General features: G+C 39.2%; 1 protein-coding gene across 1 annotated transcript in view; it reads right to left on the minus strand.

Moving 5' to 3' along the window:
* SMC3 (structural maintenance of chromosomes 3) overlaps positions 1 to 17423 on the minus strand; it is a 45389-nt gene that overhangs the window by 21877 nt on the left and 6089 nt on the right. Inside the window, exons 3-15 of the mRNA XM_060241689.1 lie at positions 17162 to 17200; positions 14378 to 14445; positions 13745 to 13816; positions 13548 to 13627; positions 9191 to 9269; positions 8321 to 8438; positions 7394 to 7569; positions 7166 to 7246; positions 5748 to 5912; positions 5136 to 5257; positions 4652 to 4865; positions 3796 to 3899; positions 3169 to 3268 (exon numbers count right to left, since the gene is read on the minus strand). Coding sequence (XP_060097672.1) covers positions 3169 to 3268; positions 3796 to 3899; positions 4652 to 4865; positions 5136 to 5257; positions 5748 to 5912; positions 7166 to 7246; positions 7394 to 7569; positions 8321 to 8438; positions 9191 to 9269; positions 13548 to 13627; positions 13745 to 13816; positions 14378 to 14445; positions 17162 to 17200 — 1418 coding nt within the window. The remainder of the gene's footprint in view (positions 1 to 3168; positions 3269 to 3795; positions 3900 to 4651; positions 4866 to 5135; positions 5258 to 5747; positions 5913 to 7165; positions 7247 to 7393; positions 7570 to 8320; positions 8439 to 9190; positions 9270 to 13547; positions 13628 to 13744; positions 13817 to 14377; positions 14446 to 17161; positions 17201 to 17423) is intronic.

Consider the following 17423-nt stretch of genomic DNA (forward strand, 5'->3'; position numbering starts at 1 on the left):
ATCATGTAGCAGAGACACATTAATTAATGTAGTTAAAGTGGGCAAGGTGTCTGCCAGTCAAAAAAAGATCTGATCAAATACTGACAAATAATAAGTACTTCTAAAACATTAACTTTATTTAAAGCAACAAAAAGACACCTTAGTCATCAACAGGTATGACACGCTAATCACAAGTTAGTTTCAGTTTTGTCAAAATAAATTAACTTTTAAAACTTGTAATGAATTATCACAGATTAACAAAGTTAGGTAGGGTTTCTAGAAATGTGAACAATTTGCTAAATTGCTCTTCAAGGACTAGCCTATAGATACAATTAAAACAAATATCGCTACCATTTACACCATGGCATTCTTGGCTTCATGGAATATTCAACCACAGGCAAATATTGGGACAGTTGATGGACAGAAGTTGATGGAATATCAACCCCAGAATTAGGGAATTAAGGACTAAGCATTGGTGCTGTTTGCACAAAAGCATGTCTATGGGCAAAGGACCTAACAGAACAAGAAGCCTAGCTTGATTTGAATCTTATAAGCCACCAACCACTTACAACTCTGTCAACAGCGCCTTCATCTTCAGCCATTTAATATTTACACATTATAAATAAAGTCCTCATAAAGGACTATAAACTGGAAGAGCTCATCACAGAGCCAACTAGAGGTGTAGTGATCTTGAACTTGGTACTGAGTGGGTCTAAAGACCCTGTGAGAGATGTGAAGATGCCAACAGTTACACCAACTGTGAACAGTGACCGCAATGCTATAAAGATTAGCATTTAGATCAATGGAAAGTTACCCTTAAAATCCAAAAGTGTAACATTTGATTTCCAAAGAGGAAACTTTACAAAAATTAGGGGAATAGTAAAAAGGAAGCTGAAGCGGAAACAAAAGAGAGTCAAATCCTGAGAGGATATTTGGAAGCTATTTAAAACCACACTAATTGAAGCACAAATACAATGATTTTACAGGTGAGGAAAGGAACTGGTCACGTCTAAAAGAAGGCCTGTGTTGTTAACAAGGCAAGGATGCTATAAAAAGAGGCTTCTTTTAAAAAGTGGAAGGTCTGTTCCAATGAATGGAACAGGAGGGACCACAGGCTCTGGGAAAAGAAATGTGAGTCAATAATTAGGCATGCAAAAAGAAATTTTGAGGAGAAGGCTACTAAAAGCATCAAAACTGACAATAATCATTAATTTAAATATATCAGGAGCAGGAAAGAGGAGAAGCAGTGAGGCCTTTAGGTGACAAAGGAATAAAGGGGTTGCTAAAATAATATAGGGAAATGGCAGAGAAGCTCAATGACTTTTTTGCTTCTGTGTTCACTGTGGAAAGTGTGGGGCATGTACCCATGCACAGCCTCTATTTTCAGGAAGGAAGTCTGAAGAATTGAGCCAAATGAGGTGGCCACACATGAAATTCTAGACCTACTGGTGAAATTAAAAATGGATAAGTCGCCAGGTCTTGAAGGCACACACCTGAGAGTTCTTAAGGAACTCTGATGTGAGATTGTTGAGCTATTAACCCATATCTATAACCTAACACTACATTCAGCTGCTGTACCAGAAGACTGGAGGGTAGAAAACATGACACCAGTTTTAAAAAGGGATCCAGAGGGGAACCAGGAAATTACAGGCCAGTCAACCTAGTGTGTATCCCAGGCAAATTAGTAGAAATTGTAATCAAAGATACAATTTAGGCACACAGAGGGACAAATCAGCTGAGGGATACAGCGTGGCTTCTACAAAGAGAAGTCCTAACCTTTTGGAGTTCTTTTGAGAAAGTGAACAAGCCTGTAGACAACAGTGACTTGGTAGACATTATATACTCAGACTTTCAAAAGGCTTTTGACAAGGTAGCTCACCAAAGACTCCTGAGTAAATTTAGCAGTGATGGGATAAGAGGATGGGGTTCTCTTATGGATTAAAAACTGATTAAATGACAGGAAGCAAAGAGTAGTTATCAACGGACAGTTCTCACAATGGAGGGAAGCAAGCAATGGATCCCATAAGGATAATTTATTTATTCAGCAATGATCTGGAACTGGCAGTGAGTAGTTTAGTGGCCATGTTTGCACATGGCACAAAATTACTCAGAATGGTGAAAACTAAGGCTGACCATGAAAAGCTCCAAGAAGATCTCCACAAACTGGGTGAACGGACGACAATGTTGCAAATGAAGAACAATGTTGCTAAATGTAAAGACAAAAAATCCCAACTTCAAGTGTAGGCTAATGGGGTCTGAACTCACTGAGACTGAGAGGGGAAAAGATTGAGTGGATGGCTCAATGAAAGTGTCAACCCAGAGTGCTGCAGCAGAGAAAAAAGCAAACTCTATGTAAGGGATTGAGAATAAAACAGCCAATATTGTAGTCTCTATAGATCTGTGGCATGGCTTCATTTGGAATACTGTGTACAGCTATGATCACTGTATCTTCAAAGAGACACTGTAGAGCTGGAAAAAGCACAGAGGCAGGCAACCAAGATGATTAGGGATTAGAGCACCTTCCCTATGAGGAAAGGCTGAAGAGTTTGGGACTTTTCAGCTTGGAAAAGGGATGACTAAAGGGACAAGGAGACATAGAGGTATATAAAATTATGTATGAGATGGAGAGGGCTGACAAAGAGAAAATTTTCTTCCTCCTTCAAAATACTAGAACTCAAGGGCATCCAATGAAACTGATGGGCAAAAAGTTCAGCACAGACAAAACAAAATAGTACTTTACACAGAGAGTGATAAAACGTGGAATTTGCTTCCAGGGAATGTAGTAACAGCTACAGGAACAAACAGCTTTAAATGGAGATTAGATAGATTCATGGAGGTTAAGTCTATCAATCGCTACTATAGCTATGGTGATGGGAAGCCTCCACATTCAGAGGCACTAAAACTCTGAACCCCAGAGCCAGAAGGCAAAATGAGTGGAAGGCCTCAGCCTCTATGACCTGTTGTTGGCTGTCCAGAGGAACTGGCTGGGCACTGTGTGAGACACGATGATAGACTAGATGGACCATTAGTCTGATCCAGCACAGCTCTTATGTTCACTTTCAACCTCAACAAACCACTTCAGTTCCAAAAAGATTATTGTGAGAAAATATAAGTTTTAATAAACTTCAAGAGTGTATCTGCAATACTAGCCTAACTATTGTCTCTAACACTAAATGCAGGACTCCTCACCTTCCCAGTTGCTGCTCTAAGCAGCTGCTGTTTCTTTTCCAAGTCTTCTCGTTTTGCAGCAAGAGCTTGCTGTTCTGCATTCTCTTCTCTCCATAAGTAACTGAAAAATTAAGTTGACATTCTTTTTAAATAAAAGCACCTACTACAGACTACATAAAAGACAGTTTATAATCTCTTTATTTAAATTACCAGGCAGCGATGCTTTCATTGGTTTTCAAACCTCTAAATCCAAAATGCATTCCAAGCAGTGTTAACACTTCTGTTAACTTTTCTACAAGCTGTATTTCAAGCTAATGTTAGGATTTGGGGGGAAGGGAAAGTAAATAATCTCCAGCTATAAAGAGGTAAACTGCAATGTCCATTTTAAAGACATAATTTCCTTTTCAAATATCAACCCTTTATTAACACAAATTGCCTAACTTCAGTTGAATCAGCATTATGTTCTATAACTGAAAGACTCCAACAGTGAAACTGTTTCGTACAGTTCTTGAATAATTACTGCTGTTGAGACTCAATATAAAGTCTTTGTGTAACATTTAAAATATGAAAAAATTAAACATTTTTAAAAGCTAAGCTTGCACATTCTTCAAAATAAGAATAGAAGTAAAACCACAATAAATTACTAACTTTCTCTCACTCTGTAGTTCATCCTTTTTGTTTTTTACTTCGTAGTATTTTCTGTCCAATTCTTCAACACGAGCTTTTACTTCATTAAGATCCTGATCCAATTTCTAATTCATACAAAAAAAGGTTTTTAAACTAAACGTCCCATAAATACTGTTACCTTTAATATAATTAAAGTGCTAAAAATCCAGTTGTTTTAAAGTTTTATTTAAAAGTCTCAAACACCACGAAAGAACCACCATACAACCAGCAGAGTTCAGGCTTTCAAAAGAGTACAATGAGTTAGCAGAAACATATGAAGATAGGATGCAAAAAAGCTATATCTAGCACTTGTTTTGAATGTTTTCTTTTACAATTTACGTCCTATACTGGGGGTGGGTGGGTGTATTATTGGGATTGCGCTATACTGCAACCCCCACTCCATGCTCACTCTGCCACTGGACATGTGTGAGAAGCCATAGGCCCAATTCAGACAACATGGATCTGTTAAAGTCAGGGGCCATGTTCAAACATAACATACAGAAGCATTCGAAGGTATGCTGAGTGTACTAAGGGGAGGCAGGGCAAGCTGATGCAATTTTAATCCTCAGTTCTTCATAATGAGAGAAACTTCATCTAAAGCTCCTAAATCATTACAAGTTTGATAACAAGATAATCTACCTCCCATAAGAATTCAGAGAATGGCAGATTCTTACACAGCAACACACACTTACTCCTTAACCAAAAAGCAAATAAATACAAATATAGGATTTTCAAGTTAAAGGTACATATTGTGATGTCCTATGTAATATAAACACAAAATGTAGCTAGCTGAAATACTCCTAATATATTATCTGTAGTGACAATCTTGACTCCTTACACTGTATTGCTCTAGATTCTTCTCTTTGTTAGCTTCTGTATCTTCTAAGTCCTTATGTATAGCAGCAATTTGCCGCTTCTTGTCATTGATTGCTTGATCTAGGGACTTGAGCTCTTTTTTAATCCATTTATCTCTCTCTTCTTTAGAAGTAAACTGACTTCCTCGACCTTGCTTTGCATAAAGATCTGTTCTTTCCTGAGTTGCTTGTGCCAGTCTGTTTGAAGAGAAAAACATAATTTTAAAATGACAATATTTATACCATAAACATAATGGGCTAGCTTTAATAATGTTCAGTGTTAACCAATTTCTGCAGCTTAACTCAGCTCTCCCCTGTGATATGAATAAATGCTGATTATCATCTTGTTCTTATACAAGAGGAATGGTTCCCAGCTACTTCAAGAAGGAAATGCTTGGGTATGCAGTCATCCATGCAGAATTATTCTCACTGACATGGCACTATGGCGCCACTAACCATCAAACAGACCTGGCAATTCCTCGTTCTTCTTTTTCTTTGACACTGTTGAACTTGGGTTCTGTTTCAGCCAATTCCTTCTGTTTTTCTTCTATCTTTTCTAGAAGTTTCTGCCTCTCTTTTAGCAGTCGTTTCTAAAAACAAAGGACACATTAATCTGAACCCTAAAAAAAGCAATCTTTCTGTCAAAGGATGAATATTAATCATAGTACTAAAAATGTCTGCTCAGAAACAGCTTTGGTTACTAAAATTTTGGCTAATTTCAAAGTACAATTCTTGAAAACAGCTCCTGTGTGATCATGAACCAGACTTGAAACAAGAGTAGATGAACACTTTTTTTGGAAAGTGTGGTCAAACAGGGACATCATTAACAAGACATGAAATCTTGGTATGGGGTAAATCACTCTGAGATCCTCATGCTGCATTCTTTAAATAACCTAATTATGTACAACTGCAACTAAGATTGCATTTTTCACTATGGTAATACAACCCAATAAGAGTATTGCTTTCACTGAATCTCAACATTTTATAAAACACAGCAACGCTCTACACTAAAGTGCCTACAATCTGAAAGGACAAAATAAAAAATAACCAGAACCATTTTTATGAATAACCGACCCTTACCCGTTGTTCACTATTGCCAGCTAGCTCATCTTGCAAATCTTTTGCCTTGAGTTCTAATTTGGTCCTCTGCTTAATCTGTTCCTGCCTTTCAGAACTGAGCTGCTCCTTCTCTTCTTTCATAGCTGAGATCTTAGTTTTTAGTTCTCGGACTTGGCGCTCAATTTCCTACAGAAAAATGCAAAAATTAACACAAAAGTGGTAATATCTCTGTTGCATAATTTCAGAACTAATTCATCAAGTTCTTGTTATCGAACAAGTTACCAAACAATGGAAGAAGCATACAAGTTGAAATTTAAGAAAACATCATTGTAGGAAGAAGGATACTTAGGTAATTGTTCCCCAGCATGGTGTCCATGGTGCTGCGGCACCTGCCAGTTCTTTCCCTGTTGCCCACTGAGCTTTTCAGAAAGTAGGTGGGGCCTATGTAAGACAGTGCTTGATTCTGGCTGACCTCATTAAAATGAAAGGATTTTCCTTCTATTCTCCCTTTCTTCCCCCAGGCTTCCCTTCATTCTTTTTTATTTTCCTTCTGCAATTATTTTTTGTTTGTCTCTGTCTCCTGTGGCAGCCATTTTGAGATTGCACTCACCACCCCCTTTAAAAACACCAAGTGTCTGCAGCCTGCGAATCCCCACTTCACATTCTGCTTGTGCTCCTCTTCAACTATGAAAGGCACATTCCTCTGATAACAGGCACATCTACTTATCCAAGGACACACAAAAAGCACCACCTAGTGTTAGAAAAATGCACTCCAAAGTAGAGAACTGCCTCTGCAACAGACAATGAGGAGCACAAGTGGTAATAAGGCATATGATGCAAAAGAACACATATTCATTAATTAGTTCATCCACATCACCAAATCAGCTTGACCAGTGATTTGCAAATTGCTTTAAAACTACAATTTCACATTCTATTCTGACTACTGCTTGAAAGCTGGTTTGCAATTTATATCACAGCCATTGCTATTACTATGATCTGGAGGTGACACACACCTGGTAGTAAGTCATCCTTTCTCATGGCTGTTTACACTGCACTACTTGAATGGACATATGCACATCTCATCTACCATCTTGGACTACTACCTCATGACAATATCTTGTTATATGTGGCCCTGACGAGATAGCCTAGGCAACCCCGATCTTGTCAGATCTTGGAAGCTAAGCAGGGTCGACTCTAGCAAATACTTGGATGGAAGACCTCCTTAGAATACCAGAAGTCGGGAGCCAGGGGCAGCCTTTATTCAGCCATCTCTATGAATATCCTCCATGTCCCCAGTAGGCGCCAGTCACCAGAAGTTACCATGACTTCCAGGTGCGCGCGCACACACATACCTCCCCCCCAATCTTGTTATATATCTATGGGTGGAGGCTACTCTGTAATAAAAACTGTTCTTATGATAAGATGCTTCTGGATCTTACTTCCATTTTATCACGAGCATCCTGTTGTGCATCTCTTAACTGCCTTGATTTTTCTCCACTTGTTTCTCGTTTGGCAGAAAGCTGAAAAGATTTAATAAATAATCATTTGAGTTTTCTTGATATGAAAAAATAAAAACATTTTAAAAATTTCACAGTTATATTACGTTGATCAACAGTGTATAATGAAAGAAATTACACTCAGGACCAGTATTATACAAAATGACTTACCTCATCAAGTTTAGCCCGGGTTTCATTAAGTTCCTGATTATAAATGGTGTATTCCAACGCTCTTCTCATTTTATCCCACTTCTGATATTGAGCTAGCTCTTCTTTCTCCTCTTCCAGAGTATGTAATCGTTCCTCAATATACTTTAACAGCTCATTGATTTTCTCTCTTTTCCCCTCTTTAGAAAGTTTTTGTTTCAAAAAAAAAGAGACAGCTGAATATCTCATGACAAAGATTATCATAATTAAATCCCTTTAAGCACTCATATTAGGGGACACTATGGAACACGGCAGTATGTGCTCTTCAAGCTTATTATTAAAAATTGGATTTAAAATTCCATGAGGACTAATTATTTCAAATTAAATTTTGATACCAACAACTTATCTATTTTTCAATATAAACAAATCCAGAACATTAGCATTGAGTGTTTAGTGATGTTAGGCTTTGTGAAAGTGTGATCTATGAACAAAGTAATGGATGGGAAAAAAAAGAACAGGGAGACAGTTTCCACATAATATCAATTACAAGCAATATCCCTTGCTAGAAGATTAACATATTGTAAACTGGTGTCAAGTGTTAATTCCCTAGCCCAAGCCAGCACATAGCCCTATCAGGTAGTCAGACTTAGACCCAAGCTACTCTTTGGAAGGGGAACTGGATTTAGTACATCCTACGTAGCTGATAAACCAAATGTTTGATATATCTCTGTGTGTGGGCAGTTCAACATATTCAATTGAACCAATGTACACATACCGGACTCCTACCCAAAAGCAATAGCTGCCATATGATGTCAATATATCAGTTATTAGTTTACATGCACTATTAAAATGTAAATTAAGAAAACATGCAAGTTAGAAATATTTGGAAGTTATGAATAACAGTGACACAGATACATGTTGAATACTGAATGGAAAAAGAAACATGTTTACCTGTTTCCTTCATTAAAGAGATACTCTCTTCTTTACGTTCATCATATACTCTAGTGCCAGCAACCTCCCTTAGAAGTTTCAATCTCTGAGAATCAGGAGCTGTGGCCATCTGATTGATCTAAAATTGAGAACAGTATATGACTGAATAAACCAATAGTATATAACTGTTCATAGGATTCTTCCATAAATGAGAAAAGGAAATAACTAAAGCAATAAAAAACAATGTGTAGCTTATACAACACTGTACAGATCTTACATAGTGCACTTTAAGAGAATTCTCTTTAACCTTAATACTACTATTTTTATTTCTTTCAAAAACAAAATGCAGGAAAAAAGAACAAAGCAAAAAGCAAAATCCAGAAACTAAGTAAGATTTTAAAAAGGTGCAAACAACTTGATACTTCTATTGTAAACTGCTATAACACCTAATGTCCAGCAGATGTTATACTAAGCACTAATGTGTCAGTGAAACAAGAGTTAAATTTGAGCTACTTATTAACTGGTGTAACTAGCCTTGAGAAACATCATGCCTGCAGTAGTAGTGAGCTGTGCAGAGGGACAGTTGCAATAGGTGGGAAGGTGGAACAAGGAAAAGAAGCTGAAATCACTCTCTTCCCTCTTCCACCAACTCAGCTCTCCTCACTACAGTCCATTAATCCTCACAGATGTTTCTTTGAATGGTTCCTGTGACCCTAGGAATGCTCTTGTTCAGAGTTCAAAAAAGCAGCAGTAATAGAGAAGAATGTGAGAAATTCCTTTGCCTTCCACACATGGATGGCAGCAAAATGCCCATTTATTTTTTCATCAAAAACTGCTTTAGGCATTTATACCCTGAATCCAAATATGATGTTCTAGGTAACTTAATCATACCTTTCCTTGCTTAACAATATAGTAGGGATTGCTGCGAGAAAATCCAGCACTTTCAAGAAGGTTCATCACATCGTTTTTTCTGGAAGTAAAATTTTCAAAGAGTAATTTGCAATTGTGGTAATTAAAAATAAATGGAATAATTTAAACATGGGATTTTAAAAAGACAAATGATCTGCTTCCATTCCATTTTAAATGTGAAAATGTCACTGTTTCTTTTCTGAAGTTAGAAGAATATGAGTCTCAATGACTAGTCCTCTTTTACACTATTAAGTAAACGGGACCTATACCACCAGCAGAATATCTGCTGATCAGGCATCTCTATCCAACAGCCAATTTCTTCCATGATTACGAGGACCCCAAATTTTGAGTACCAGTGCAGTAAAAAACAGAATATATGCAGATCTTCCCTCACCTAGTTGCTATGAATAAGTATGTCATCGATTCAAGATACTGTAGCTTGGTCTGGATTGCCATTTAGATGGGGGGAAACAGTATGCATGGGATATGATGACCTAAGACTCTCTCTATATAAACAGGCATTTATCCTTGAATGTGACTGCTGGAGAGAAAAACAATTCTTTTTTTGTGACCCTCCCAAAGAAAAACCCCCAACTATACTACTTTGGCATAGGGGTCAAAGTGACCCCATATTACAGCAAAAAAGCAATGGAAACCTGATAGTCATGACATTAGCTCCTAAGAACAGAATCAGGACTCAAGAATAACTTCCTTCAGAAATTGAGGACAAAAAAGAGTAAAATTTGGATTTGGGGTCAAAAATCCCCCCCATTGAAAATGTCAAAACTCCACAAAAACGTAAATGGGGTCAAATTGACCCTGCCATTTTTAAAGCAGAAGACACAGTTAGGAATCTATAAAACTGTTTATTTTAAAGAAAACCATCATTTTAAACTATTACAACACCGAAACTTAACATGATCTAGTGGAACAACTAATAAGGACAAAGGCAAGCAAATTAGCTCAAAAAACAGGAGTAACTTCCCCCTGTAAAGTTGAGATGGTCAGATTAGAGGTTTGGAAAATCTGAAGGTGAACAGTTCAGTGCAAAGGTCAGCTCAGTGGACACGTGGCTGGGGGTCATCTGAAGTACTTCCCCCACCCCAGGTATGTAAAGTTGAGAAGATCACTCAGAGGCTTGCAAAATTTAGGGACAAGGGGAAGCAATTAGCTCAGAATGGCCAGGGGTGATCTAGAGTTCCAGGCTTCATGGCTCCTTCAACCATTGGCACTTACTGTGAAAAGTCATTCTCCTCTGAGGACAGGAGGACATCTTGGGTGTTTCCCACCATCCAATCAGGGAGGCAGGAAATAGAATTTTCTTCCTCTTCCTGTGATGAGGGAACACCCATCTCTTCAGTTCAGGTGCTGTGAGAAGCAGTCCAAGCTAACAGCCTTACTCAAATCAACAATATAAATAGTAATGATGTGAACATTTGGAACATGAACAATACTAACTGTATAACATGACAGCTGTAAATAAGGCAGAAAAGGAATTCAAAACAGACAGAAAGGCAACGCATAGTGGAGGGCAAGATGTCCTCCTGTCCTCAGAGGAGAATGATCCTTCACAATAAGTACCAATGGTAATTCTCCTTTTGAGGCAGAAGACATCTTTGGTGCTCTCAGAACAGTCAACTATTTTCTGGATGAGACATTGTCATCTTCTGGAACCATACTGTAGCACTCGTCTGCAGACATATAGATATTCAATCTGTAATGTCACACAATGGTAGAGATGGAAGACGAAGTTGCCACTCTACAGGTGCGGTCACACGTCACATTAAAAGCGGGCGTGTAGCGCTCAAATTTGAACCGCTGAATATTGATTTGATGTAGGGTCATTCAGATGAGTATCCAAGAATGCTACTCATTCTGTTGTTGAGCATTCAGACATCCAATACTATCATGCTCTTGGAGCATGCGTGATCAGATGGTGATTTCTGGGAGGGGGGGAGGTCCACTGAACATGCGCCCAACTGTTTGGAGGTGGGAAATCAAAGGTTGCTTCAGAGGCAGGGGGAAAGTTTCCAGAATTAACATTGCCGATTCAAACCAAGGAACTGCCAGGAATTACTTTCCTAGAAATTGGCAGTGACAATGATATCTGGAAATCCTCCACATTGAAAAAAAATATTTTTTTTCCTGTTCTGAATAGTGGGATAACGCCCCCCCCCCCCGATCCTGTGTTGATTGGAGAAGCAGAAGCGTCACCTCAGATTCCTGGATGATCTGGCAATGCGCATGTCTGCTGGGGCTTTTTTTAAAAAAAAGTTGGGAGGAGCGGTAAACATTCCAAGGGGCAGTATCATGCATGAGCTGTCCAAACAGGAAAAAGCCAATCTTGTGCCGCTTTTTTGAAAAAGGGCTGGACTTTCTGCGCTGTCAAATTAATGCGGCACTGATCCGCAGCAAGTTGGAATGACCCTGGATGACGCTCGATTGCCAGATGTGGATGTCTGGACGAACATATTTAATTAGTCTGCGAGACGGAGCTGTGTTGCCACTAATGGTACATGTGACCGCACCCTACATGCTTCTCCACTGAGTCATTTCTGTCGGCCCCAAAGTTGGGTACATTACCAGACCATGGATCATGAAGGGGGCATGAAGCAGAGGCTTGCCCTGGCTGAGGGTGCTTTGACATCAAGTCTTCTGCCTGGAGGTTGGGAACCAGCACATCTGGTGTAGCTTGGAGCTTGTGATGCTGATTGGAGTTGTTTTGCACCAAAGATCCGTCTCCTAGATGGCTGCATTTCCTAGCCATGCAGCAAGGGCAAAGTAGATTGACAGAAGCTAGAATGGGGCCAGGGTACTTTCATCCATTAAGGCCACATTGGCAGAAGCCGGGACAAGCTGGAGGGACATGTCGGCTCTGGATCTGCCTCCCACAGTCGCAGACTGGGCGCTGGAGTTGAGTGTACTTCCATGAAGTCGTCTCTCTGGGTCTCCATGCTCAACCTCTTTGCTCCACAGCTATTTCTTGTGGCTGATAGCTGCCACTTAGCCAGACCACCGCAGGAGAAGGAGGTAGGAAAAGAAAACATAAGGACTAAATAAGTCAGAAAAGAGAAGGGACAGCAAAAAGAGGTAGGTTAAGAGACTACAGAGAAAAACAGTAGGCTGCAGGAGAACGAAAGGAGTAAGGCTGGAAGAGGAAAACTGAAAGCGAAAGTAGAAGTAGTGACTCGGTTTTAGCCTTGGAGTTAGCCAAACACGCTGCTCTCCTTATTGAGGCACGAAAGGAACTGAAGAGATGGGTGTTCCCTCATCACAGGAAGAGAAAGAAAATTCTATTTCCTGTCTCCCTGATTTGATGATGAGAAAACCGAAGATGTCCTCAGTCTCAGAGGCAGAATGAGAGATTCAGAAGATGCCTTCTAACATGTCCAAGCTTAATCTGCTGGAGGACAGAATGGTCCCATTTCCAAAACTGCAGTAGAGTTCAAATTGAGCTTTTCCATGTGGCTGTGGGCATGAGGGAAGCTTTTACAGAGCGCAAACACAGGGCTTTTACCTGCTGCTACTATATAAACAATTCAGGTTGCACAGACTGGTTCCTTGCAACTACCATTTCCAAAAGTGGTGTAAAATCTCAAAGCCAAAAAATGTCTACAGATATAAATTTTGAGATTTTTTTTCATTGCTTGTTCCACCTTTCAATAAAATGGAGATAGTAGGCATTGGTCCATTTATTCAAACATGGGAACATTTTTTTCAGTATTTGTTGGGGAAAATAGAAACCCCAGTAATGAGTATGCCAGTGCTTTCATTTTCAAGTCAAGTCTACTGGGGACCATATGGATCCCATTAACCATTTTGATGAAACTAAAAATTAAAAAAGAAAGGCAGTGGGGAGGGGAGAGAAGGACTTCCGGGCAGTGCAGTTCATTGAGGAGAAGACTCAATAGGAGTTTGGGGCCTGTAGAAAGCTTTAAATGAGTAAACCAATTTTTTCCCATGACTTCCCAGGTCAAAAAACCACCTGATTGCTTGGAAGGGTTAACATTAAACAGTTACCTGAAGTCTATGTTTCAAAGTCATTTTCAAGCAACTGCTACATACAAGCCAGCTACAGTAATCCCAACCATGGCACCATTCAGTCCAGATTTTCTAAGAACTGAATTACAAATCATGGGGTGAGAACAGAATGTAATTGGTATCTCTAAATTTTAAAGCAGTGGGTCATGTTTTGTGTATTCCCCAAAAAAGTACTAGATATTGTTTTACATAAAAATTGAATACTGAGCTTTTCTAAATTTCATCAACAACTTGTGGGTTACATCATCCTCAATTACTACAAGTATCAGACTGGAATTAAAGGAGAAATTGCACCTACGTAACCATTTTCTTGTCTAGGAAATACTGGTCCTTTTTAGCTCCGATGACTCTGCGAAGAGATACTTCTTCCTTATCAATCTTAAGACAACAAAATGACACACAGTTAACATTCTGAATGATTAAACTTACACCAAACTTAGACCAAAAGGCAACAACAAAGTGTACATCAATAAAAAGTTAATATATTTAACTTACTGGTAACCGGTTGTCTGAATTGTCAAAGATGATTTCCACAAAAGCAGAAATAACACGAGGACCTGTTCCTTCCTTTAAAATAAAAGAGACAGCCCAAACAGATTAAACCTTTGAATTTATTTTGCCTATCCAATGCTCCTCTAGTAAACTATTTTATTTTACTAATGATACAAAAGCTTTTATTTATTCACTTCATTTGACCCTGCCGTTCTACCCCATGTGGTCCCAAAGCAGCTTACATTATTCTCCTTTCCACCATTTTATTCTTACAAGAAATTTGTGAGGTAGGTTAGGCTGAGAGAGTGCAGCTGATTCAAGGCTACCCAGCAAGCTTCTATGATATGAGTGCGGATTCAAACCTGGGTCTCCCAGTTACTAGTCTGATACTTTTAACAACTACATCACACTGGGTTTGTGTCTGTACAACAATCAGCCTTCTATTTCTTCTACAATATGAAAAAAACTCATCTTAAAAAAAAAGATATTAAAATAGCCTACTCTGAAACAGGATCTCATAAGGACAGCATTTACCAAAAGGGTGCAGAGACCAGCACACACAGATTCAATAAATGCACCAAAAACATGATACTGTACATCATTTACAACCGAAGTATGTCTATTGTTTTCACTTACATGTAACAAAGCAAGCCTCTGCTCAGGACGAAGGTGACTGAATTCATCACTGAGAACAAACTGAATTGCTGTAACACAGGAAGCACAATAAAAATTTTTAATTTACCAGCATGGATTCAATAATGAATTCAATAGTAAATGTTTAAAATATGTTGGAATATTTCTCATAAATACTAGCATTCAACCTATCGCAGTAGAACTGTGCTCATATATCATTGAAGTTTGGTAAATTTCACAGCAAGGGTTTTGTTATAACATTTCAAGTTATTTTAGCTTCTCCTATTTTCAGCAGATTTATCTTAGACCCTCCCAACTTAGAACAGCATTCAACAAAGTAAAACCATGTGCAAGCATTATGAATAGGTTTTTCCATAAGAGTGGGGAGGTATACTCCTGGAGCTGCGCAAGCCTTCAGCTTGAAAATGGTTCTTTATTCCTTTATAGCTCAGCTATTTGGATCAAAGTTATCTCTAATAATACTGATTAACCTCAAGCCCAGTTTTAAAGAAAAATACTGAATGGCCCCCATTGTGTATCAAGTGTTGTATTGTGGGCAGGATTTGGACAAATATCCCCGGAAGCAAGAACATGGCTCTATGTCTTCAAACTAACACTAAAATTGTTCTGTGCTAAGATGGCTTGCTAGCCTCTCTGAAATGGCATATCCACAAATCAATATGGATGAAAGTTCTGGATGAGAAACTGACATTAGTTAGAATGTCAACTAATCATATTTCTACTGTGGGCAAAGCAAAGCGTTTTCTTTTATCAAAAAGCATGTCCTAGATACTGATTACAGTAGTTTGATCTTAAGAGGCCGCCGAGTTTGCTCACCCCTGTATTTTGGTCTTTCCCCAAAAAAATCTTTACCCCCTGTATGTACTATCTTACAAACCTGCAATACTGCAGAGTTTTCTTATTCACAAGGTTGAATATTGTACCCTCAATGGTCTACAGGGGAGATTTCTGAATAAGCCTTATTTCAACAGAATCTGCCTTTGTGGCCTTAACAGGATTGACAGAGCTTTTAATGTTTTTCTTGAATGCAGGTTTTTTGAGAATATAAAGGATCATTATAATAAGCTTCTATTTGATCAGGCTTCCCCTTACACCTTGGAAACTCTATTGCCTTTGTTTAATGATAAGGATCATAAGATCACTCTGCAATAGCAAAATTCCTTTTAGTCCTTTTAGCCCTTGTGTCCAAAAAATGTGGAATGAGAATCTTCTGCTGCTCAAGATTTGTCAAGAAGAAGAGTTGGTTTTATACCCTGCCCTCCACTACCTGAAGGAGTCTCAGAGTGGCTTACAATCTCCTTCCCTTCCTCTCCCCACAACAGACACCTTGTGAGGAAGGTGGGGCTGAGAGAGCTCTGAAAGAACTGTGACCAGTCCAAGGTCACCCAGCTGGTTGCAAGTGGAGGGGTGGGTTCTCCTCATTAGAATCCGCTCTTAACCACTACACCAAGCTTCTAAGGCAATAAAAAGGAAGGAATGTTCATGGAGAATGAAGTGTTCTCCTGCTGATTTTGATGTCTGATTTGTGTTCATTTATTCTTTTGCATGTAGACTATCCAGACTGACCAAATCTCTCTGCCTTCTAAAAGTAACATTTCAGGCAGCAGGTGTCACAAAAGCTTAAAGACAAACTTTTTATGGTATAAACTGCCACAAGATTATTCTGTTATTTTAAAAGTGTCTTTATTGCAGTGTTTCTTTATACTAGCCTAAAGCAAATCTGAATCAACAGCATAAACCAGGGGTGGGGAACCTTCTTTCTGCCAAGGGCCATTTGGATATTTATAACATCATTTGAGGGTCATACAAAATTATCAACAATTCAGGCTGGCAAAATTAATGCAAATAATTGTTTTTTTTATTTGAAGGCATGTGGGGAGAGCCCAATTTGGCTGGCACACACACACCCTGGCCAGCCACCCTAGGCAAATGCTCTTTTTGTTTTAAAAAAAGAGAAAAAAACCCAACAGGAACTCATTAGGATATTAGACCACATCCCTAATGTTAGCATATTACGTCACACACTCATTAGCATATTAGGTCACCCCATCTGGGATAATCAAGTGCAAATAAAACTGGTGGTAGCTGGCTCTTGCCCCCCACCCCTCCTCCATCCAGAAACTGCAGCTGGTCCCAGCAGACCTTTAAAGGCACCCACATACCCCAGCAGCAGTCCTTCACAATGCCCACCACTCAGAATCCACTGAGAGAGAGACAGAGAGAGGGAGGGAAATGAAGAAATGGGGGGGGGGGGAGAATAATAAAGGAAAATAAAAAAGGGGAGAATAAAGGGGAATAAAGGAAAATAAAGAAATGGGGGGAAGAAATGGAAAGAAAGTGGGGGAAGAAAGGGGAATTAAGGGAAACAAAGAAATGGGGGAGGGAGGAAAGAGAAAAAAAGAAAGTGGGGAAGAAAGGAAAATTAAGGGAAACAAAGAAAGGGGGGAAGAAAGAGAAATCAAGAAATGAGGGGAAAACTTACATGAACTGTGACAGTGACTTTTCCAGGCCCCACAGCGATCCTGGCTGGCCAGCCAGGCCCCAGGGAGGCTGCTGCATAGTGCAGCTGCCCACCACAATCCTCACCAGCCAGCCGGACCCCAGGGAGGCCACCACATGGCTCAGCCCAGAAATCCCTGAGGGCCAGTCCAAGTGATCTCGAGGGCCACTTACGGCCCTTGGGACGGACGTTCCCCACCCCTGGTATAAATAAAGACTTCAAGCAGTAAGCTTATCTTCTACTATCATTTGTATGTTTCAACTCACCATAGAAAAAGTTGCTTTTTCCAGAACCATTTCTACCCACTAGAGAGAGAGAGAGAGAGAGAGTTAACAGACATGTCAAACTACATGTGAATTAGTTTTTAACTGTGGGGTTTATTTGAAAGTTACAGAGACAAATATTAAAAAGCAGAACAGCAATGAAGAAAAATTGTAGCATTAAACATCACAGTTATATTTAATATTCCTGCACTTATGCAGGGTACATGATTTCAATAAACCTATCTGCAGATCTAACTCTCACAGA

This window comes from Heteronotia binoei, chromosome 6, assembly GCF_032191835.1.
Source record: "Heteronotia binoei isolate CCM8104 ecotype False Entrance Well chromosome 6, APGP_CSIRO_Hbin_v1, whole genome shotgun sequence".
Lineage (NCBI taxonomy): Eukaryota > Metazoa > Chordata > Lepidosauria > Squamata > Gekkonidae > Heteronotia > Heteronotia binoei.